The sequence below is a fragment of the Erpetoichthys calabaricus genome, chromosome 1 (genome assembly GCF_900747795.2).
Source record: "Erpetoichthys calabaricus chromosome 1, fErpCal1.3, whole genome shotgun sequence".
In the NCBI taxonomy this organism is placed as follows: domain Eukaryota; kingdom Metazoa; phylum Chordata; class Cladistia; order Polypteriformes; family Polypteridae; genus Erpetoichthys; species Erpetoichthys calabaricus.
Window position 1 is genome coordinate 327,388,842 of NC_041394.2, and position 24,594 is coordinate 327,413,435.

Below are 24,594 nucleotides of genomic sequence, written 5' to 3' on the forward strand. Positions count from 1 at the left end.
GGAATGTGATTCTAAGAAAGAAAGGGTGACCACACAGGAACAGTAGCACTGCTTTGACGCTGGGTGCCGCCAGTCTGCAAAACCGAGTGGAGAAATTGCGTATGCCAGGGTATGAGGTACCATGGAAATGTGCGTGGCTTTATGGCAAGTTTAGGTTTTATACATCCCGATTTGAGCGTGGAAACGTTCGTATGCAACATTTCTGTGCGTATGCACCATTTATACATGAGCCCCCAGGATTCTCCATGTGATGGTGCAGGCTTTCCTGAAAAGTTTATTCAGGCATTGTGAATTTTTTTTTTTAGCTTAAGATGCTTCCCAAGGAGACTGCAGCATAGAATGTCACACTGGCCACTATGGACTGGTAGAACATTTCAGGCAGCTTGCTGCACACATCAAAAGACCTGAGTCTCCTGAGCAGGTACAGTCTGCTCTTCACCTTCTTGTACAGCACCACTGTGTTGTCAGACCAGTCCAGTTTGTTGTTCATATGGACCCTCGGGTACTTGTAACTCTGCATTACTTCCATGTCCCCAATGGTGGCTGGTCTTGGAGGCTCCTGGACACATTGGAAGTCAACCACCAGCTGTTTTGTCTTACTGATGTTAAATTGCAAGTTGTCCCTGCACCACAAGATAAAGTCCTCCAAAACCTTCCTGTACTCAGACTCGTTACCGTTATTAATAGAGACCTAATAATACAGTAGACCTAAAAATCCAAAATATTTCTAAAGCAAAGTCCTTCTGATGTAATTTGTATTGGAACAATTCTTGCAGTCTTTTTTAAACTTGAGATTAATAAAAGGATATATTGTCTGTGTGGCTGTCTGTGTGTCTGGCTGGTTGCATTGTTTCTGTCATTCTGAAAGGTGTCGCATCACAAACACTTTTAGTGATAAAATGCATTTAATATGTCATTCCAACAGATGGCACCTCACAAACATTAACATTGCTTTTACAGATCACTCACCAAATTGCAACAGAGACATAGGAATTGGATGGTGCACTGTAAACATTAATGCTGAGGTCCATGTTGATTATTTAGATTTCAAACCATTTACATGGGCAGCACAGCTAATTTTTATTACATTTTAACAGTCAAGTAAATTGCAATTAAACAAATCAAACAGAGAAGTAATTTCCCAGATAATAAATACTTTTTTTTTAGAATGAAACCTTTCTCGCAGTGCAAAATCTCTGAAATAAAAAGTCCACAATGTGCACAAAGAGAAAACATGCAGCCAGCATCAAAGTGTGCCAGATATCTAAGAACAGCAAAGCTGTCAGTTAATGAAATACACGGCCAGCATCAGTCAGACAAGGGAAAGGAGAACACACGAGGTGGCACATTGTGGACAGAACAAGTTGTGTGCACTGCAGAACACCTCACACTTCAAATCGATGCCGACTGTGTACTTTGTATTCCAAGGTGATGGCATACCCAACTAAAGCTGGATCCAGCAGAGGGGTACCTACTGCAGACAAAAGCCAACACTAAGAAAATTGTCAGTGTGCAGTAGGCCACAGCTCAGTAATGTGAAGGAATTCAGCAGTTTTCTGGGTTTGGCATCTTGTTATTGGCAGTTTGTGAGAGGTTTTGTGGGAACAGCAGCACCATCACATGCTATGACCAACCAAGGCAATGAGCACCTGTGGATGCCAGCTTTTAAGACTGTGTTAACCAAATTAAGTAGGCCCTTATCACTGCACCTGTTTAAGCCTATCCAGACCCAAAGGTACCACACATTCTGGACAGAGACACCATTAATTAGGGTATTGAAGAAATCCTCTTCCAGATGGAAGGAGATGGTGATTAGCTACTATACTCGTTCTCTGAACCTGTAGTGGGCTGAAAAACCCAGCTAAGATTCACACCACCTGTAGATGGTGATTTATTTTTTTGTTGGGGACCCCAGGAACGCCCCCAGCCTTGGCCCAACTCATGCACACTCCCTCACAGAGACAAAGAAGCACGTGACATTAAAACAGAAATTGACAAATGTATTAAGCAATAAATACATTAAATCTAATTACACAAACTTAAATGATCCACCCTAGTTCCCATTCAAGTGAATACACAATAGACATGAACTCGGAAATCATGAGGACGGAAGCCCCAAAGTACTTCTGGGCTGATTAAAGAATTGGGATTCTCCATCTGACTCAGAAGTGCTGGCAAGTCATGTGGGAGGAAGAAGAGAAGCGCTTCTGGGTCAAGGACTATTTAAAGGACTATGGAGGACCCTGCAAGGGAGCTAGAGTCAGGATGTGTAGGACAGAGCTTGCTGGGAGGTGTGGAGGAGAGAATTATTATTATTATTATTGAAAATTGAGAGTATTGTGTTCATTTAATTGCCTGTATATTGTGGCTGGGGTGCTTTGGAGGAACTGTTTAAGAAGAAGAAACATTAAAATACTTCTTAGTGCTTTTACTTTGTGTCCTGAGCGTCTGTCTGTTGGGGTTAAAGGGGCAACAGCGACCCCTAGCATTTACACAGAATATCCTGACGATAAAGAGTGACAGGATCAGGAGTGCTCCTTCTCCAAAGGTCAACAAACAATCTAATTCAGTCCTCATGGTGCAGCAGGCAGACTCCAGACAGATCATACACACATGAATAGGAGATAATCCAGGACAAGAACGATAATCCAAAGGCCACAAACTGGAAGACAAAACAGCCCCTGCACCTTTAGCAGATGTCCACTCAGATCAACTGCAGGGACTGCTGGGAGTTGAAGTTTTTACTGCCCAGTAGCACTGCTACAAACTAACTGGACTTAAATGAGTGTATGATGCACCTGTCTGTGACACCTCCATCCATACCTTTACAGGATCCCAGTTCACTTTACGGATAGGCCTCGCCTTGCTCACCTTGCTTCTGAATTTCAAAGAGCCAGAGGGTCAGGTGACAACTTGGATAGATAGATAGATAGATAGATAGATAGATAGATAGATAGATAGATAGATAGATAGATAGATAGATAGATAGATAGATAGATAGATAGATAGATAGATAGATAGATAGATAGATAGATAGATACTTTATTAATCCCAAGGGGAAATTCACATACTCCAGCAGCAGCATACTGATAAAGACAATATTAAATTAAAGAGTGATAACAATGCAGGTATACAGACAGACAATATCTTTGTATAATGTTAATGTTTACCCCCCCCAGGTGGAATTGAAGAGTCGCATAGTGTGGGGGAGGAACAATCTCCTCAGTCTGTCAGTGGAGCAGGACTGACAGCAGTCTGTCGCTGAAGCTGCTCCTCTGTCTGGAGATGACACTGTTCAGTGGATGCAGTGGATTCTCCATGATTGACAGGAGCCTGCTCAGCGCCCGTCGCTCTGTCACAGATGTCAAACTGTTCAGCTCCATGCCAACAATAGAGCCTGCCTTCCTCACCAGTTTGTCCAGGCGTAAGGCGTCTCTCTTCTTTATGCTGCCTCCCCAGCACGCCACTGCATTGAAGAGGGCACTCACCACAACCGTCTGATAGAACATCTGCAGCATCTTATTGCAGATGTTGAAGGACGCCAGTCTTCTAAGGAACTATAGTCGGCTCTGTCCTCTCTTGCACAGAGAATCAGTATTGGCAGTCCAGTCCAATTTATCATCCAGCTGCCCTCCCAGGTATTTATAGGTCTGTACCCTCTGCACACAGTCATCTCTGATGATCACGGGGTCCATGAGGGGCCTGGGCCTCCAAAAATCCACCACCATTTCCTTGGTTTTGCTGGTGTTCAGGTGTAGGTGGTTTGAGTCGCACCATTTAACAAAGTCCTTGATTAGGTCCCTATACTCCTCCTCCTGCCCACTCCTGATGCAGCCCACGATAGCAGTGTCGTCATTGAACTTTTGCACGTGGCAGGACTCTGAGTTGTATTGGAAGTCCGATGTATATAGGCTGAACAGGACCGGAGAAAGTACAGTCCCCTGCGGTGCTTCCATGTTGCTGACTGCAATGTCAGACCTGTAGTTCCAGAGACGCACATACTGAGGCCTGTCTTTAAGATACTCCATGATCCATGCTACCAGATATGAATCTACTCCCATCTCTGTCAGCTTGACCCTAAGGAGCAGAGGTTGGATGGTGTTGAAGGCGCTAGAGATGTCCAGAAACATAATTCTTACAGCACCACTGCCTCTGTCCAAGTGGGAGAGGGATTGGTATAGCATATAGATGATGGCATCCTCCGCTCCCACCTTCTCCTGGTATGGGAACTGTTAGGAGTATTCTTTTTTTTCTTCAAGGACAGAGCCAGAAGTGAGCACTCCAATACTGATGCCCTCTCTTTAAAGATCTTGTTTTCTGGAGAACTGCAGTCTCTGTGCCAAGGCTGAACAATGATGGGGTGCTGTCACTGAATGCCATGCAATTCAAGGTAAACTTGCAGTGCTGACTACACTGCATGGCATCAGCACAAGTGAATTCCAGCAGGGACAGGAGCAAGACCCAAACCTGGCTGTATTTCAAAGATGAATAGTAGTAGGATGAGAGCCACCATGGGTTGATGTAATACACTATGGGCCCACAGAGAGGGCTCCGGTTTAGAGATGCAGGATAGTCTGGTTTATCAAACACAGAAGAACCTGCTTCAAGGATAGCCAGTTCTGCAACTGTTGGTACACTGGCACCTACGCTACCAAGTCCTTTAGGGAGTTCATGGTAGAGTTTCTAAGACAGCTGTTCCACCAGGCGGGCTGCTGGCAGGACATTGAGCTTTCCGTCCACTGCTGTGATGGCTGCACTGCATGTAAAGGCGTAACTCCTCCATCACATGCACCTCTCCAGTCTCTACGTGCCCCAAAGAAGTGGGTGGCAGTGGACATTATCAACACCTTTCCTACCAAAGACACTGAACATTATTATGCCCTTGTGGCTATGGACTTGTTTATGAAGTGTCCCAATGCGTACACAGTTTTGGAATAGTGTGTGACTACCTCCAGTAGGAGGCTCATAGAAGAGCTGTTCTGCCATTTTGGCGCACCTAAAGATCTGCTCAGTGACCAGGTTGAAACTTTTGAGTCTGAACTAATGAAGCACAATATTCAGTTCCTCTATATCCTCAAGACCAGCAACACTCTGATGCACCCTCAGTGTAGTGTCAGCAGCCATACCACCTGCACTTCAGAACAGGTCATCCACCTGAAGCCAAGCATGTTCAGACCCGGGCAGTACTTGAATAGGAAACTATCGGGGAAAAGCTTGGGTTGCTGCTGGATGAGGTGTTGGTGAGGCCAGCTGGGGGTGCTTACCCTTTGGTCTGTGTGTAGACCTTAATCCCCCAATGCAGTGACAGTAGACATTGTGCTGTAAATATGGCACCTTCATGTGGATGAGATGTACGACTGAGGTATCCTGACTCTCTGTGATCATTAAAGACCATTAAGGGAATCGTTTGAAAACAGTAGGGTTTATCCTGATTTCCTGGCTAAGTTCCCCATCAAGTCCTTGTCTATTCTGGCCCCCTAATCATCCTCCATCTCTAATTGGATATCTCTTTCATCCCTTCAGCATCTAAGAGCTAATGTGTGGTGAGCGTACTGACTGGTGCAATAATGACTACCATTGAAGCAGGATGTTACACATTGTGAGTGGTTGAAGGGGTTCCCCTTTGAGGTTTACAGATTATTTCTCCTTCTGCTCTGTTCCTTTTAATTATGTCTTCAGATTCTGTGTGCTGACTTTTTTCGTTTGGATTGTTTTGTGTTTCTTGTGGCAACTCTTTTTTGCCTTACATGCTCTCCGGAGCTACCTTTTTCACAGAGCATTTTGTGACATAAATCTTGCCCTTAATCTAGCCAGGGTTTGACTATATCTAACCCAACTCAGCTAGAGGGCATCTTTGGATGTTCTTTTGGAACTATTTAGTGCCTGTAACTTCTAGCCCATGACAGCAGTGTTAAACAACCATGGTGCACCACATGACAGCACAACATTTAACATCCTTGTTGTGCCACCCAGCAGCACAATGCTCATAGTCATTGTTGCGTCAGCTGACAACACCACACTCAAGATCCCTGCTGATGTGCCTATGCCACTGGCTGCACAACTACAAAGAAAACTACCTTGTCATCTCATCGAGTTTGTGTGACGCTGAGAGCATTTGGTTTATGGGGACAGTGACCTTGAAGGAAGGGTTATGGAACAGCCCTGACAAGTTTGCATCTGCCTGTGAATGAGACACCAACAGAATAGGCTGGTGTTCAATCATGTACAGTGCATCCGGAAAGTATTCACAGTGCATCACTTTTTCCACATTTTGTTATGTTACAGCCTTATTCCAAAATGGATTAAATTCATTTTTTTCCTCAGAATTCTACACACAACACCCCATAATGACAACGTGAAAAATGTTTACTTGAGATTTTTACAAATTTATTAAAAATAAAAAAACTGAGAAATCACATGTACATAAGTATTCACAGCCTTTGCCATGAAGCTCAAAATTGAGCTCAGGTGCATCCTGTTTCCTCTGATCATCCTTGAGATGTTTCTGCAGCTTAATTGGAGTCCACCTGTGGTAAATTCAGTTGATTGGACAGGATTTGGAAAGGCACACACCTGAATACTTTCCGGATGCACTGTAAGTCTCCAGCTTTAGAGCCATTGACAGGGGAGCTAGAAAAACAGCAAGCCTGCCAAAGTCACACATTTTTTTTAATTTAGTGTCGCAAAAGCTGGCGATCCTTTTAAGGATAGCAGGCTACCTAAAAGGACATGCAATAAACATGAATCTGTGTAGTGTCACAGTATTAAATATATCTTTCTAAGTTTAAATTACATATGGTGTTTTCATTTCACTTGGATTAGTTTGTCGGATTCATGGTAGCATTTCCGAGATCTTACCTTTATGAATCTTGTTTGCCTCAACTGTGCTATCCCTGTATTGCATTACTACCTCAATACTGTACGTGTGCAGTTTCTGAACCATCGAAATGGTTAACTCCTGAAGCGGTTTGAGCGGTTAGGTCTTTTATTTTGAAACATTATAGTGAATTAGTGCGATCAGATCTCTTATTTTGATACATTTTAGTGTAGCTAGATCCGGAAGTTGTTCTTTCCAATCCACTTTGCTGTTGGCTTGCTAAGGCGAACGGTGATTTAAGACGTTCAGCTGCGCATCTTTGGTATAGGAGCTAAAAAGGAGGTACGTACGAGAGCGATATCAGCGAAGGAAAGGCAAAAGAATGGAGAAGCAGCACCAGTGCTCACCAGCGCTAGAGTCTCTGTTTTCTTGATTTAATGGAATTACAACAGTGATTGTCCTCATGTTTGAACCGGCCTCTATACTCACGGCTGTTTTCAGTTAATGTTATTGTCGCTTATAGAGCCACCGTTTAATTCTGTCGCTTTATGTCAACTAGCAGTGGCAGCTGCCGCTATTATTCTTCACATGCACTGTTGCTGTTTGGGTATCTTTTACCTTTCTTGACTGAGAGATTTTGCAGGAAACGTTTGGAGACTATAATTATTGATGGGCAGATCGATACCACTGTAATCAATACTTAGATGCTCAAACTGTACTTATTTGGTGTCGAGTACCATGAAAAAAATCGATTGCTATTTTTTCTGTAAGATCAGGTAGCAAGATTCTTGCAAAAACAACAGAAATCACTAACCCACTTCCGCTCTCACGTACTGAAATGAGCAGACGCGCAGTTCCGCAAGAATGACATACAGCCACGCCCCTTTCACACTCGCAGACTGTGTACAGCAGGGGTAGGCAACGTCGGTCCTGGAGTGCCACAGTATGTGCAGGTTTTTGTTCCAACCCAGTTCCTTAACGAGAACTCAATTATTGCTGATGAAGCACATATTGCTTAAGTGACATTTTACTGCTTCATTTTAGTGGTCTCGCTTGTTAAGGTTCTCCAACCTTAATTGCTTATTTCAATCTTAAACTGCTGCATTCAGTGTTTTAATTGCTCCTTATTAGCAATAAGATGTAAAAGACAAAGCAGCCAGCAGTTCTCCAGCTAGATTTTTTCCAATTACATCTGTGTGTGTTCATCATGCACGGTTTGATTTAATAAAACACTTAATAGAAAAATGTGACAGACTGAAAATGATCTGTTTTAGGCTTCATATCATTTGGATGATATCCTTGGAAAGGAAAAAAATCTACGATATAAAAGCCTTACATTGCACAGACTAACAAGCCATAAAATTAAATAAGGTCTGAGATTGGCAATGATTTGTTTCTACATAAGCAATTGGGTTGAATGAAAACCTGTAGCCACTGCGGCTCACCAGGACCGACATTGCCTACCCCTGTTTTACATCTTATTGCTAATAAGGAGCAATTAAAACACTGAATGCAGCAGTTTAAGATTGAAATAAGCAATTAAGGTTGGAGAACCTTAACAAGCGAGACCACTAAAATGAAGCATTAAAATGTCACTTAAGCAATATGTGCTTCATCAGCAATAATTGAGTTCTCGTTAAGGAACTGGGTTGGAACAAAAACCTGCACATACTGTGGCACTCCAGGACCGACGTTGCCTACCCCTGGTGTACAGTACGGCAATGGCTGACTGAACGCATAACATTGTATGCCGCTACTTTTCACAGATGGAAAGAAATACAGCCTCCCGTTGCAATATTTGTGAGACGAAGGAGTAGTAAAATTTAATAGAAAATGCAAATGTGGGAATATTATTTTTCTGTAAATGTTAATGTTCTAAGGGGGATCAGTTTTAGTTCTTTCGTGAAGTTGATTGCCGGTTTTACATGTGTTAAACAAATAACCAAATCTTTATGAAAACATAAAATTTCATATTACCTTTATAACATTTGTATGTTCATTCTTGGTGGCACAGTGAACCAGTGGCAGTGCTGCTGCCTTGCACTAAGGAGACAGAGGTTTTCAACCTGAGTCCTCCTTGCATGGAGTTTGCATGTTCTCACCATGTCTGCATTGGTTTCCTCCCACAGTTCAAAGATATGCAGTTAAGGTAAATTGGTTACATTAAATGAATGATAGATGGGCGCTCTGTCCAGGGTTTGTTCCTGCCTTGCACCTTATGTTAGCTGGGATATGCTACAGCCCCCCAACGGCCTGGTCAAGTAGGTTAGAAAATTACATGATACTTTCTTTCTATTAATATATATTGTGTAAAAAATGGTTTTATTGACCTTGATGCTTTGTTTTGATATTAGTTCATTTAAATACCGACTAATCAATTAATATTAGCCATACTAAAACAACACCATCATTTGAAAATAAATTCCGATGCTCTTTAAAAAATAGTTTGTACAGGTATTGAAAATTCTGACACATAAAATACTTGTATGGCTATCAATTAAAAAAATAGTGGTATCTATCATCTCTGATTATTATATTCTGGAGACTGCAGACTTGGGTTTCCTTAGGGGAAGATCTTTGTGGTTAATAGTGGATATGTGGGTGTGGACAGAATTGTGCTCCACAGTCCTTCAATGGGAGACATAGCAGCCAACATGTGGGCTTGTAAATTGTTCAGGAGACGATGCAAAGTTAGTAAAATAACAACAATCAACTCAAATGCATTAAAACAGCAGACTCCTCATGATTTATTGAGAAACAGCCAATCATGACTCTCTGTTCACAACACATCTAGAATGTAGAGTTGTCGCGTCACAAACTGGACATAACTGTGAAAACAGGTACTGTCTGGAAACGCATGTCAGATTTGAAAATGATTTTACTGCCACAGAGAGCATCAGTCAGCAACTGACAGACTTGGTGGAGGTAAGAAGTCCACATATAAGTTGACAGTTTATTGCTGCTAAAGATTTCTGCTGTTACGGACAATCCTGTCTTGCAGAACCAATTTCAGGGCAGTTTGGTAGATGGGATTACATGCAGTAGAGGGACTAGGAGGCTGTTTGTATCAGGATTGTGGTCATCCTTGGGTTTCAAGTTTGGAAGAAGAAGGATTTCTGGGAGAATGGGTATCGTTTGAGGAAGTCCAGGAAAAGATGCTGATTTCCGGAAGGCATGGGATGTCTGCTATTAAACTTCATATTAGTTAAATAGAAAAAATATATATTTCTGCTCCAGAGGATGGTGACTGCTTTCCCAGTGTATCTGTCTGGCAGACAGCAGCTTGTGTCTCTGATACGCATGGGCACAACACTGGAGCACCATGTGGAGCAGTTCTGTCTCCTTTTCTCTTCACTTTGTACACTTCAGACCAATATTCCCTGTAAGGAGTGGCATGGTGCATGCAAATTTGTGTTCATGTGAGCATCAAGTTCTAAAAACCCACAATTTGTAAGCACCAGTATTAGTAATGCATTTCTGTATATGGTGCAAAAAATATACATAATTATTTACTGTTTTGCATATTTAATGCTAAGTACAGTATAGAGAAATTAACTGATATAACAAAAGTGTTTATTTCTTTTATAAAGTCTGTTTTTACTCAAAATTTCACTGAATATGCAAATTCTCTTGACATTTTCTGTCCATAAGTTACAATCTCTATCAACATTAACAGTCTGTCCAGAATTTAAAGAGTTAAATTCTCAAGTTTTTGAAATGCTTGGCATATGTACGGTTTTATTTTGTTCATTAGGCTAAATACTCTTCCAAAGTCCACATTTGGGGCCCTAAATGTGCCACAAATGTGCAAAAGTGAAAATCACTCTTGGACGTGATGCTGTTTTTTAGTAAATGTAACCATATCTGAAAATGTCTTTACAGTTCCAGTTTCAAATTTTTTCCTTTTTTAGTATTGTGGTCTTTCGATACTGCTTACAAAGGTCCAGATAGCCACATAGTGTTCTGCATTTTGCAGTTCATCAAAGCAGTATTTGTGAATACTCCGCAGTATTTCACTAATATGTCGTAGTTGCTTATTTGGATAATCCATTGACCTCATTTAGTGGTTTAAATCCAATCACATCTGCCACTGAAGCTTTGACAAGCTCTTGAAATTTTTCCACCTTAACAGATGACCGGCAGAAAACTGTGTAAATAGTCCTTAGCACAGTCTTGATATCCCTCATCAGGGGAATATCTTTCTGAATCTCATCGCTACCCGGGTCCTCATGATGTGCCACACAAAGTCCATCAGATGAGTGTGGAATGGATTAGCCTAAATGAGCAGCTACACTTTTTCATTTGCCCTGCATGACTGATGCACCGTTCAAGGTAAACATTGACATCTGGTTCTAATTTAACTTCTCCCTCTATCTCTTTGTGTATATATGTATGTATGGGTGTGTGTGTGTGTATGTATGTATATAATATATATTCATAGCATTCATAGTCTGAATCTCGATCTGATTGTATGAGTGGTTACCTACCAGGTAACGCATGTGGTTGGTCTGCAAGTCGGCAAACATCCACCACGGGGCTCTCTCAGTTGCAAGAAGCAGATCATAGAATGTTGCATAGTTTACTGTCAAATAATGCAAAGAGTACGCAACACGTGTTTCATCCTTTTTTGGGCCCATCAGGCGTACACACTCCACATCTCCAGGCTGTCAAATAAATGAACCACATGCCGTGGCGCAGTGTAAAGGGCTTCGCCTGTGATGCTGACGTCCGAGGTTTGATTCCCGCGAGGGGATGCAGTTCAGTGTGTACGCCTGATAAACCCAAATTTTCTTGAACATTCCGGTTGATTTTGCGAGTTCTGTCATCGCGCTAAGTGTCATAGTTGGCTTGCAGAAGCGATTTATTTGTGCTAATCCAAGACACAGGCTGTGGGCCGAGGGAAGGGGAAAGCGTGACATCAGCATGATGGACCCACGGGGAATGGCTAGTTTTATATATAAAAATATCAAATATTCCTCTAAGAACAGCTAAACTGTCACATGCTGTTGAATTTTTATATGCCAGTTAACACATTTTTATGAATGAATTTGCTTTCATTCCTAAATTTATTTTTTTGAAACTGTTATGTCCGTTAATTCGTTGACTATCAAAGTGAAGTAAGCTGATTTTTTTTATTATTTAAATTCATGTAACATGTCAGTTTTGATTGTTGAATTTATGCACTCTGTGAACTCGAAGGCGTAGTTCTTACTTTGTCAGCTGTCAGATATTTTCACATATTTGGCAAGTCAATTCCACCAACATGGAAGAATTTATTTCCACAGCCATCAGCATGTTCGCTATCAAAACCTTTACCTTGGCAGGCGTCACCTTCTGTACAAGTTCTCTTCTGCCTTCATGTTCTTGTTTAGATTCTGATATGACCTTTTGTAAGTTTTGTGACTTAATCGATATGAGATTTGTGGTTTTCCTTAATTTTTCGGTTAAGCTGGCACTTAAATGTTCAATCTGCCTCAAGAATTATTTAAGATATGAAGAGGTAGGGGAAGTGACGGTAAAGATGGTAGGGATGAGAACTCTGCTACCGAGAGTTGATTCTACAATAAAATAAAATAAAAAGAGGAATAACCTTGGAGGTCAATCATCACCCCGCATAGTAGAGGTCACGTAGTACATGTGTACCAAATTTTAGGTCAATAGGTCAAATGGTTTGTAAGCTACAGGTGATTTAAAATCTTGGACAGCAACGGTAGCGTATTATATAAGAAGATTAGCTTTTTATAGAAGTACTAGAAATATTATAACAAACAACACCGATCAAATGCACATCAGAATTACTAAAAAGATAGAAAACCATCTGACTTGGCTAAAAGATAGCAGTCCAAGTGAGGCACTATAAAGGCAAATTGCTGTACACACGAGTGTAATGAAAATCTGTGGGCAGATAAATGGGGCGCAGCGAGACAGACAGAACTTCCACATCAATCGTGCATTTTTTTCTCTACCCACCACCTCTATTTGACTTTGTTGTTTATTTATAAGCAGTATGAATGATAGCTCACACGCTCTGCTCAGAGAGATCACTGCTCGTGAGCATTAGCATCTGGATTAAGCTTTAGAATTTTCAGCCCTCTGCTTTGTGGCCTAAATCTGTGCCAACCTAGAGTGGTCTCTTTGTTTTTAGAAGGTTTTGAATGTGATCCAGCACAGCAATAAATTAAGGTCAGAGTGTGATTGGGGTCTCCAAGTTAAACACAGCTGTTGGTTTTTGTCTTGTTTTCTGTACTATAAAATAGACATTGTGAGTAATTTAGGAATATTTTCCATTTGTATCTTGTAATATAATTGCAAAATTATGTTACAAACCTTAGAAACCTTAGCTAGTGAATCTGAAGTCTGGTCATGGAGTAATTTCCATCTTTTTCTGCCTAATGGTTATTGATATCACTTTACTGTAAGAACACAAAGCACCATCTAAGATTTTTTTTTTCTTTTTCTATGCATGGCCAGTGGGTAGAAAGGAAGGATGATGTGCGGTTTCTGGAAATTAAATAATTTGGTTTATTCGTTTGTTAAGGAGGATTTTGACAGACCATATTTTATTTGTTTCAAGGGAGAAAATTTAGCTTTTTACAGATACTCAAGAAATATTAAAACAAACAACTTCTATAAAATACACATCAGAATTACTAAAAAGAAAGAGAAATGTCTGACTTGGCTAAAGATAGGAGAGCAGTCCCAGTCAGGCACTATAAAGGCATATTGCTGTGAGATTGAAGGAGCCCCAGTAGCGTTTCTTGACATACTTCCATCCATCCATTTTCCAACCCGCTGAATCCGAACACAGGGTCACGGGGGTGTGTTGGAGCCAATCCCAGCCAACACAGGGCACAAGGCAGGAACCAATCCCGGGCAGGGTGCCAACCCACCGCAGGACACACACAAACACACCCACACACCAAGCACACACTAGGGCCAATTTAGAATCACCAGTCCACCTAACCTGCATGTCTTTGGACTGTGGGAGGAAACCCACGCAGACACGAGGAGAACACGCAAACTCCATGCAGGGTGAACCCGGGAAGCGAACCCGGGTCTCCTAACTGTGAGGCAGCAGTGCTACCACTGCGCCACCGTGCCGCCCAACTTGACATACTTCTACTAAATAATTTGTTGGCTAAAAGTACTCTTAAGTTAGTGTGTCAGTTCAAAAATTGAAACTGAATTGTGTTCATTTTGTTTATGGTGTAATTCTGAGGTAATTCTACCCTGCTCTGTCAATACAGAAAAGAAGTAGCAGCCAGACATACAAAATGGAGGAAATATCGAAGACTGTACTGGAGCCCCTAGAGGAGAAATATACATGTGAAGAGGGACCCTCAGAAGACAGAGATAAAGTTGAGGAAAGGGACAATTTAGCACTGAGCAGGAGTCTGGTCTTCACGAACACCATAGAGAAAAGAGTCATAGCCATTAAGGAAGAGGACTATGAACTGGAATGTGTCCACTTCATGAAAGAGGCTGAGCGGAATTCTGACCAGACTGACATACACAAACAGGAAATTACAAACCGAGTTAAGCAAGAAAACTTTAAATCAGAAGCTGTTTCTCTAGAAGAAGAAGAAGAAGAGGAAGAAATAGTCACTGGGCCAAACTCCACATTGAGTGGGCCCTTCTCCCTACAGGATCGCTCTCTCCAGGTGAAGTCGGAATCATTGGATTCAGACTTGAAGAGGACTGAGAAAGCATCATCTCCCACTAAAAAAGGTAGGTGCTAAAAGAAGTTTGTTTTTTGAGCCTGAGGTTTAACATGAAGGGTGCCAAATTGCCTTTTTGTGCAACTTGTAAACTAAGGCTTGTTTAGATGAATAAATTGTGTGGTAAAAAGTGAAAGACCATACACACTGAGTTTTCTAACATGATAAAATCTTGAATTGAGTAGGCCATTTATCATCTAGTATAGGCACCCCTTTGGCAGTTTTCTCTTTTTATTGTTCTACCACATTGAATCCACTGGATTCAGTTTGTTTTTATTGACACGCCGATTAACAGGGAAAAAAAAAACCTCAATATTAAAATGAAAACAGATCTCTGAAAAGTGGTCTAAATTAATAACAAACTAAGGGGATTTGCCCCCTGCTTGCTTCGCTCGCCAATCCCCGGGCCTGCGCTACACACTAGCATCTTTGCGGTTCAGCCGCTTGCATATGGGGATGCGGATGTACTATTTAAACAGATTATTTTCATGGGAATTTTTACATTTGCATAATAGAACTAACTATTTTACATTACAGCGAGTAATTAACCATATTAATAAATAGTAAAACATAGTAATTTTAAAGTAAATTGTTTCATGTTGCATTAGAGATATTCGTTGATAATACAATTTTATTCTCTTTGGCTTTGAAATTATCATGCAAATACTTTTTAAACTTACATTTTTACTGTAAAACTTAAGTAAAAACAATTTTTTGAATTTGAATTTTCATCAATATCGCATTGAATTTTGATTCTGTGTTTGGACTTTCATTGTGACAACGCATTGTATAACTGCCCGTGAGTGAAATTCGTTTCTTTCTCTCTAATAAATAAACCGACTTTTTCAAATGTTTGTCTCTCAGATTTGTTAATTGTCTTTGCAAAAGCTATTCTAATCGGAAACTGTTAACATTTTAATACGAATGGCATATCAAGATCTCCTTTGTTGTCTAATGTTATCCACGAAAGATGTACTACATTACTTTTCTTGGATACATCCTTCTTTCTACAGTAATTTGTGCGGTGGAAGACTGGACGGTGTTAACGGTTGTAGATATTCTTCAGGATATTGTAAGTTGATGTTTTCATCTTCCACGCTATCGCCACAAACTGCTTTAGCATAGTCTTGATACGCATTTAACCAATTTGCAGTGTAACCGATCAACATTTTTCATGTAAATTCGTTTGACTTCATCGTTTCTCAGTGCTAGGATTGCCTGTGTACTCATTTCTTCTGTTGATAACCCTTTAGGATAAAATTCTTCAATAAGATTTGGACATAATACGTCTTCTTTAATTGGGATCTTAAAGTGAAGAAAATGTTGCTGAGAGAGCAGAAACTGTGTCTGTCAAAAGTATTCACACGAATGAGAGGTGAGAGGACCGTGTGCATGGTTGAATATGGTTGAGAGGCCAGCATGACTTGGAAAAAATCTCCTGGCTAAAGTCTCGTCTCACGGGACTTGAAAAAATTTCTTTGAAATAGTCTTGTCTTGTCTCAGGATTTTTTTTATATAATAGAGATATTAAACACAAAATAATTAATCTCATAGGTGTTTATCCTTTTCACATGGCACCAATAAATCATAACTGGTGCAGCCAATTGGTTTTAGAAGGCTTATAATTAGTGCAGTGGAGATCAGCTGCCTGGGATTTCAATTGATTTTAGTTTAAATTCCCTTTGCATGTTGAAAGTGCAACTTTGTGGTAAGGTAGTATGGTGCCCTAACCCACACAGAAGACAAAAGAACAATCCAGACAACTCTGTGAAAAGGGGATTGAAAAGCAGGGGATGGAGGCAAATATCCAAGTCCTGAATATCCAGTTAAATCAGTCATGACAAAAAGGAAACAGTAAGGCACAGCTGTAAATCTGCCTAGTGATCATCCAAGAAGACAACTAGTAAAGGAAACCACCAGGAGTCTGTTCAAAACTCTAAAGGACTTTCCAGCTACAGTGGCTGAAATTGACAACATCTCTCAAAAGACGAGATGTTGACCGGGTGCTTCCCGGCTTTATGGGAAAGAGGCAAGAGGAGAAAGCACACAGGACACCTCGGCACAAGGCACATGGGAAACGGCTGGAAAAAAGTTCTGTGGTCTTATGAGACCAAAATGGAGCTTTTATGCCATCAGACTAAAGGCCATTTTTGAACACTGCACATTATGACAAACATTCCATCCCTACTGTGAAGCGTGGTGGTGCCAGCATTGTGACATTGGCAATGCTGCTGTGCAGCAGGCCCCAGTGGGCTTGTGACGGTAATATGAATGCAGCAAAATAAGGGGAAATCCTGGAGGAGAAACTGAAGCATCTGCAAGAAGCATATGCCTTGGGCGAATATTTCTTTTCCAGTAATACAACAACCCCATACCTAAAGCCAAAGCTCCACAGGAATGGTTTAAATCACTATTGCTAATGTCCTGGAGTGGCAGAGTCAAGGTCCAAATCTCCATTCAATTGATGATTTGTGTCCGGACTTGACAAGTTCTGTCCACTCACAATCAACATTTTGTTCTAATAGAGCTGAAGTAGTTTTACAAAGAAGAATGAGGGGAAAATGGCCGTGTCCACATGTGCAAAGCTGATAGGGACTTGTGCACACAGAGTCAGAGCAGTCATCGCTGTCAAAGGTAGATCCACTAGATGCTGACTGGAAGGGGCTCAATACCTATGTGTTTTAATATTTGGAATTAATTTTGAACACTTTTAGAAATCTCATTTCAGGTTGACAGTCTTTTTCTGCTCATAAGTGTCAAAAATGTCAAATGCTGTATAGCAATAAAATGTGAAAACGTTCAAGGAGGTGACTATTTTATGTTCTAAAGTAGTGCTTGTAATGAGCACTTGAGGTTAATTAACTTGATAGAGAGTTGACTAAAATCAACAGGAGAGTGTACAGATGTGGACAAATTTGTTAGTACCCCTCCACAAAACTCAAAAAAGACAAACCTGCAATTGTCTCTGAAATAACTTGAAACTGACCAATGTAATTAGCACCCATCATTGTTTATTTCATATTTAACCAAAATTAGAATTTGCTTTTAAAGTGCTGATTCAACAGAATATTTCAAATAAGAACACAAATGATAATAGGACGGAGTGGTGGCTCTGAGGCTAAGGATCTGCGCTGGTATCCCAAACGTTGCCGGTTCGAATCCCCGTCACTGCCAAAAGAGATCCTACTCTGCTGGGCCCTTGAGCAAGACCCTTAACCTGTAACTGCTCCAGGGGTGCTGTACAATGGCTGACCCTCCCCTCATTCCCCAAGGGGTATGCAAAAACTAACAAATTCCTAATACAAGAACTTGTATAAGGCGAAATAAAGGACCAAAAAAAAAAAAAAAAATGAAAATGGAATGGGCAACATTGATGAAACCCTTAACCAAATACAGTCCTATGAAAAAGTTTGGGAACCGCTCTTAATTCTTTGGATTTTTGTTTATCATTGGCTGAGCTTTCAAAGTAGCAACTTCCCTTTAATATATGACATGCCTTATGGAAACAGTAGTATTTCAGCAGTGACATTAAGTTTATTGGATTAACAGAAAATATGCATCATAACAAAATTAGACAGGTGCATAAATTTGGGCACCCCAACAGAGATATTACATCAATACTTAGTTGAGCCTCCTTTTGTAAATATAACAGCCTCTAGATGCCTCCTATAGCCTTTGATGAGTGTCTGGATTCTGGATGGAGGTATTTTTGACCATTCTTCCATACAAAATCTCTCCAGTTCAGTTAAATTTGATGGCTTCCGAGCATGGACAGCCTGCTTCAAATCATACCATAGATTTTCGATGATATTCAAGTCGGGGAACTGTGACGGCCATTCCAGAACATTGTACTTCTCACTCTGCATGAATGCCTTTGTAGATTTTGAACTGTGTTTTGGGTCATTGTTTTGTTAGAATATCCAACCCCTGCATAACTTCAACTTTTTGACTGATGCTTGAACATTATCCTGAAGAATTTGTTGATATTGGGTTGAATTCATCCGACCCTCGACTTTAACAAGGGGCCCAGTCCCTGAACTAGCCACACAGCCCCACAGCATGATGGAACCTCCACCAAATTTGACAGTAGGTAGCAGGTATTTTTCTTGGAATGCGGTGTTCTTCTTCCGCCATGCAAAGCGCTTTATGTTATGACCAAATAACTCAATTTTTGTCTCATCAGTCCAAAGCACTTTGTTCCAGAATGAATCTGGCTTGTCTAAATGAGCATTTGAATACAACGAGCGACTCTGTTTGTGGTGTGAGTGTAGAAAGGGCTTCTTTCTCATCACCCTGCCATACAGATGTTCTACAATTCAGCACAATTTGCACAAAGAACGATGTACAGATACACCATCTGCAGCAAGATGTTCTTGCAGGTCTTTGGAGGTGATCTGTGGGTTGTCTGTAACCATTCTCACAATTCTGCACATATGCTGCTCCTGTATTTTTCTTGGCCTGCCAGACCTGAGTTTAACAGCAACTGTGACTGTGGCCTTCCATTTCCTGATTCCATTCCTTACAGTTTAAACTGACAGTTTAAACCTCTGAGATAGCTTTTTGTAGCCTTCCCCTAAACCAGGAGACTGAACAATCTTTGTTTTCAGATCTTTTGAGAGTTGTTTTGAGGATCCCATTGCTGTCCCTCTTCAGAGGGGAATCAAAGGGAAGCACAACTTGCAACTGACCACCTTAAATATCTTTTCTCATGATTGGACACACCTGTCTATGAAGGTCAAGGCTTAATGAGCTAATCCAACCACTCTGGTGTTGCCAGTAATCAGCATTGAGCAGTTACATGCATTCAAATCAGCAAAATTACAAGGGGACCCACATTTTTCACAGCCAGTTTTTCACATTTAATGTAATTTCATACAACTAAATACTGCTTCACTAAAAATCTTTGTTTGGAAAACACCCCAGTACTCAGATGTTCCTAGGAAATGAAAGACATACCACTGTTTTCTTTTTTTGTTGAAAGTAGAGTAAATTATTATGCAGGCTGAGAGGGGTTCCCAAACTTTTTTAAATGACTGTATGTTGTTGCACAACCTTTAGAGGCAATCACTGCAATCAAGTGTTTCACGTGGCTCTCGATGAGACTTCACCTGTCCACAGGTAGTTTGGTCCACTCTTCCTGAGCAAACTGCTCCAGTTGTCTCAGGTTAGAAGGGGTCTTCTCCAAGTTGCATGTTTCAGTTCCTTCAATAAGATTCAAATCAGAGCTCATAGAAGACCAATTCAGAATAGTCCAAGGTTTTGTTCTTAATGCTCCAAGGTTTTGTTCTTAGTCATTCTTGGTGCTTTTAATTGTGTGTTTTAACTCATTATCCTTTTGGAGGATCCATGATCAGTGAGTAAGAACTAGCTTTCTGATCCTGGGCAGTACGTTTTGCCCATTGTTTGACACATCACTCAAAAAGGTGCCTCAGAGCCTTGTCCACACACATGTAATTTTAGAGCATTGGCTGCAGATTTTGTGTTCCAACCAGCTTCTGGTTTTGTTGGACTCCTGGGCTGATTAAGTGAACCATGAATTCCCAGATTCTGTGTTTTGGGAACAATGTAGAAATTAATTTCTCTCTGTCTCTCTCTCTCTCTCTCTCTCTGTGTGTGTGTGTATATATAATATATATATATATATATATACTAGCAAAATACCTGCGCTTCGCAGCGGAGAAGTAGTGTGTTAAAGAGGTTATGAAAAAGTAAAGGAAACATTTTAAAAATAACGTAACATGATTGTCAATGTAATTGTGTTGTCATTGTTATGAGTGTTGCTGTCATATATATATACACATATATGCACATATATATATACACATATATATATATATATATATATATATATATATATATATATATATATATATATATATATATATATATATATATACACATATATACACATATATATATATATATATATATATATATATATATATATATATATATATATATATATATATATATACAGTAATCCCTCCTCCATCGCGGGGGTTGCATTCCAGATCCACCCGCGAAATAAGAAAATCCGCGAAGTAGAAACCATATGTTTATATGGTTATTTTTATATTGTCATGCTTGGGTCACAGATTTGTGCAGAAACACAGGAGGTTGTAGAGAGACAGGAACGTTATTCAAACACTGTAAACAAACATTTGTCTCTTTTTCAAAAGTTTAAACTGTGCTCCATGACAAGACAGAGATGACAGTTCCGTCTCACAATTAAAAGAATGCAAACATATCTTCCTCTTCAAGTCAGGAGCAGATGTCAGAGAGAGAGAGAAAAAAAGCAAACAAATCAATAGGGCTGTTTAGCTTTTAAGTATGCAAAGCACCGCGACACAAAGCTGTTGAAGGCGGCAGCTCACACCCCCTCCGTCAGGAGCAGAGAAAGAGAGAGAGAGAGAGAGAGCCAGAGAAAAACAAACAAGCACAAATCAATACGTGCCCTTTGAGCTTTTAAGTATGCGAAGCACAGTGCAGCATGTCGCTTCAGGAAGCAGCTTGCACAGAAGGTAGCAACGTGAAGATAATCTTTCAGCATTTTTAGACGAGCGTCCGTATCGTCTAGGTTTGCGAACAGCCCCCCTGCTCAATCCCCCTACGGAAGAGAGAGACGGAGAAAAGTAAGTCGGGTAGCTTCTCAGCCATCTGCCAATAGCGTCCCTTGTATGAAATCAACTGGGCAAACCAACTGAGGAAGCATGTACCAGAAATTAAAAGATCCATTGTCCGCAGAAATCCGCGAACCAGCAAAAAATCCGCGATATATATTTAAATATGCTTGCATATAAAATCCGCGATGGAGTGAAGCCGCGAAAGGTGAAGCGCGATATAGCGAGGGATTACTGTACACATATATTTTATATATATATATATATATATATATATATATATATATATATATATATATATATATATATATATACACACACATACATGCACTTACAATAACATAGAAATCAATATAAACAACATTAACATCATTATCATATGAGAATATGAAGTAATATATAAGAAGCACATTTCATATAAATATAAATTATTAAACAGTAAAATCTTCTTCTATAATTTGCTACCGTGGCTATTCGTTTGTCTGTCCAGGATTTTAAATCACCTGTAGCTCGCAAACCGTTTCACCTATTGACTTGAAATCTGGTACACATATAGTACGTCACGTCTGCTATGCGCTTAATGGGTGATGATTGTATTACTCTTTTTATCTTTATTTTATTTTATTGTAGAATCAACTCCTATCTGCGCGCACCAGGGCGGCCGTGGGCAGATACGTATGGTGTATTCACTCTATGTTATCGTGCATTGCGCTGTCACTGGTATTTTGATAAAAGAATTTGAACAACATATAAGAAGCGTATAAATTATTAAACAGTAAAACATTAACATTTAAGAAGTAAAGTTACATTGAGTACTACTGCAGTGCCTTCGGGTATACCTCATTTTTTCTTTGCCCATTACATGCTTAAATGTATACATTTTTTGGTGTACCTACCCGAGAACACGCGACATATAACCGACCGTGGGAGAAGCATGGATTTTAAACACGCGTTGAGTTCATCTGCTGGTCTCCCTCGTGGAATAACTAGTAATGTTAGACTAAAATCTACAACGAGTAAAATGACATTACCTCCTTTTTTTTTTTTACGATCTCTGAGATCTTGCTCTTTTCGGTTCAAGGCTTCATAAGCTCTTTTATGTTCCATGGTGTACTTATCCCAAACCATCATCTTTGAATGTTGCAAGACTTTCGCCTTTTATGTAGATCGGGGTAATTACATTCATTGCGTTCCTAGTCTGAATCACAATCTGATTATATGGGTGGTTACCTGGCAGGTAACGCTTATGCATGGTCATCAAGTCGTGTAACATCCGCTACGTACCCTCTTTTAATTGCGAGAAGCAGATATATATAGCCAAATTCTCGCGCTTCGTTGCGGCGAAGTACTGCTTTTAATTTTTTATTAAGAAGAAAAGAAAACCTTTTTAAACGGATCGAAAATATACCAATAACAATTTGTTAAGGATCTGTTTTTTTGTGAAGCTCCCTTTTCACAGCTGTCGCGCTACGGCGTGTGTTTCGTTTATTTGACAATATGTAGATCGTGGTAATTACATTCATGGCATTCGTTTTCTGAATCACAATCTGATTGTATGGGTGGTTACCTGCCAGGTCACGCTTGTGGTTTGTCAGCAAGTCGCCTTACGTCCGCCACGTGCCCTCTTTCTGTTCCCAGAAGCAGATCATAGAATGGTTTTAATAGTTTACTTTCAAATAATGCAAAGAGTATGCGACATGTGTTTCTCCCTAATTCTGGGCTCATCAGGCGTATTTTCATTAAACTTTTATCTCGCGAATGTGTTATTGCAATCCGCAGCGGGAGCGTTTCTATAAACTTAATTTAAACTTACGTTTTACACCGTGCTTTTTTCCCTTATGAAGATGCTTGTATGCTTCACTCGCTCGCTTCTTATTGTTTCGCTCCCTTCTCAATTGTTTAATGAATTTTTTGTTCTTCGCTGTTTGCGGCGCCAGAGTTGAAGCCCCTAACGTTGCGGTCAGCAAGTCGGCTAACATCCGCCATGTGCCGTCTTTCAGTTGCGAGAAGCAGATCATAGAATGGTTTTAATAGTTTACTTTCAAATAATGCAAAGAGTATGCGACACGTGTTTCTCCCTAATTCTGGACTCATCAGGCGTACACACTCACTGCATCCGCTCTCGGGAATCGAATCTCGAACGTCAGCGCCAGAGGTGAAGCCCCTAACGTTGCGCTACGGCGTGTGGTTCGTTTATACCTCGTGTCTTCTCATTAAACTTTTATCTCGCGAATATGTTATTGCAATCCGCAGCGGGAGCGTTTCTATAAACTTAATTTAAACTTACGTTTTACACCATGCTTTGTTTCCCTTATGAAGATGCTTGTATGCTTCACTCGCTCGCTTCTTATTGTTTGCTCCCTTCTCAATTGTTTAATGAATTTTATGTTCTTCGCTGTTTGCGGCTCATCCTTCATTTCTCCCTACTGCGTTCTTTTATCTCGCGAATATGTTATTGCAATCCGCAGTGGGAGCGTTTCTATAAACTTAATTTAAACTTACATTTTACACCGTGCTTTGTTTCCCTTATGAAGATGCTTGTATGCTTTACTCGCTCGCTTCTTATTGTTTCGCTCCCTTCTCAATTGTTTAATGAATTTTTTGTTCTTCGCTGTTTGCGGCTCCTCCTTCATTTCTCCCTACTGCGTTCACAGTCTTTTCACGTGATTACGTGGGAGGCGTGATGACGTGACACTCAACTCCTCCTTCCACGGCCATCGAGCTGCCGTCCATTACAGTATATTGTGAAAAAAGAGGTTCCAGTTATGACCATTACACGTTGAATTTCAAAATGAAACCTGCCTAACGTTTGTAAGTAAGCTGTAAGGAATCAGCCTGCCAAATTTCAGCCTTCCACCTACACGGGAAGTTGCAGAATTAGTGATGAGTCAGTGAGTCAGTGAGGGCTTTGCCTTTTATTAATTAGTATAGATATATATGTATACACAGTGGAACCTCGGTTCACGAACATCTCAGTACACGTACAACTTGGTTTACGACCAAAAAGTTCGCCAAACTTTTGCCTCAGTTCACGACCACACACTCGGTATACGAACAAGCCAGGTTCCCTTTCGGTTTGTACATGTTCAGTCTCTCCCTGTGCATTTCCTGTGCAGCGAGCGAGAGAGCGCGACACACACACACACACACACACACACACACACACACACACACACACAGGCAGCACGAGAGAGAGGCAGCACGAGAGACAGAGGCACACACACAGGCAGCGGCGAGACAGAGAGAGCCGCGCACACACACAGGAGCACATGCGAGAGAGGCGCGCTCACAGACAGGAGCACTCTAGAGAGACACACACACAGGCGCTCCAGGCTTGCAAAAGAGAGACGCACACACACACACACAGGCGCGGGAGAGAGAGGCGCGCACACACACAGGAGCGCTAGAGAGACACACACACAGGCGCTCCAGACTCGCA

General features: G+C 40.7%; 1 protein-coding gene across 1 annotated transcript in view; it reads left to right on the top strand.

Moving 5' to 3' along the window:
- The first annotated feature begins 7,056 nt into the window (after nucleotides 1-7,056).
- LOC114664665 (gastrula zinc finger protein XlCGF26.1-like) overlaps nucleotides 7,057-24,594 on the top strand; it is a 63,920-nt gene continuing 46,382 nt past the window's right edge. Inside the window, exons 1-2 of the mRNA XM_051925628.1 lie at nucleotides 7,057-7,159; nucleotides 14,065-14,545. Coding sequence (XP_051781588.1) covers nucleotides 14,092-14,545 — 454 coding nt within the window. The 5' untranslated portion in view covers nucleotides 7,057-7,159; nucleotides 14,065-14,091. The remainder of the gene's footprint in view (nucleotides 7,160-14,064; nucleotides 14,546-24,594) is intronic.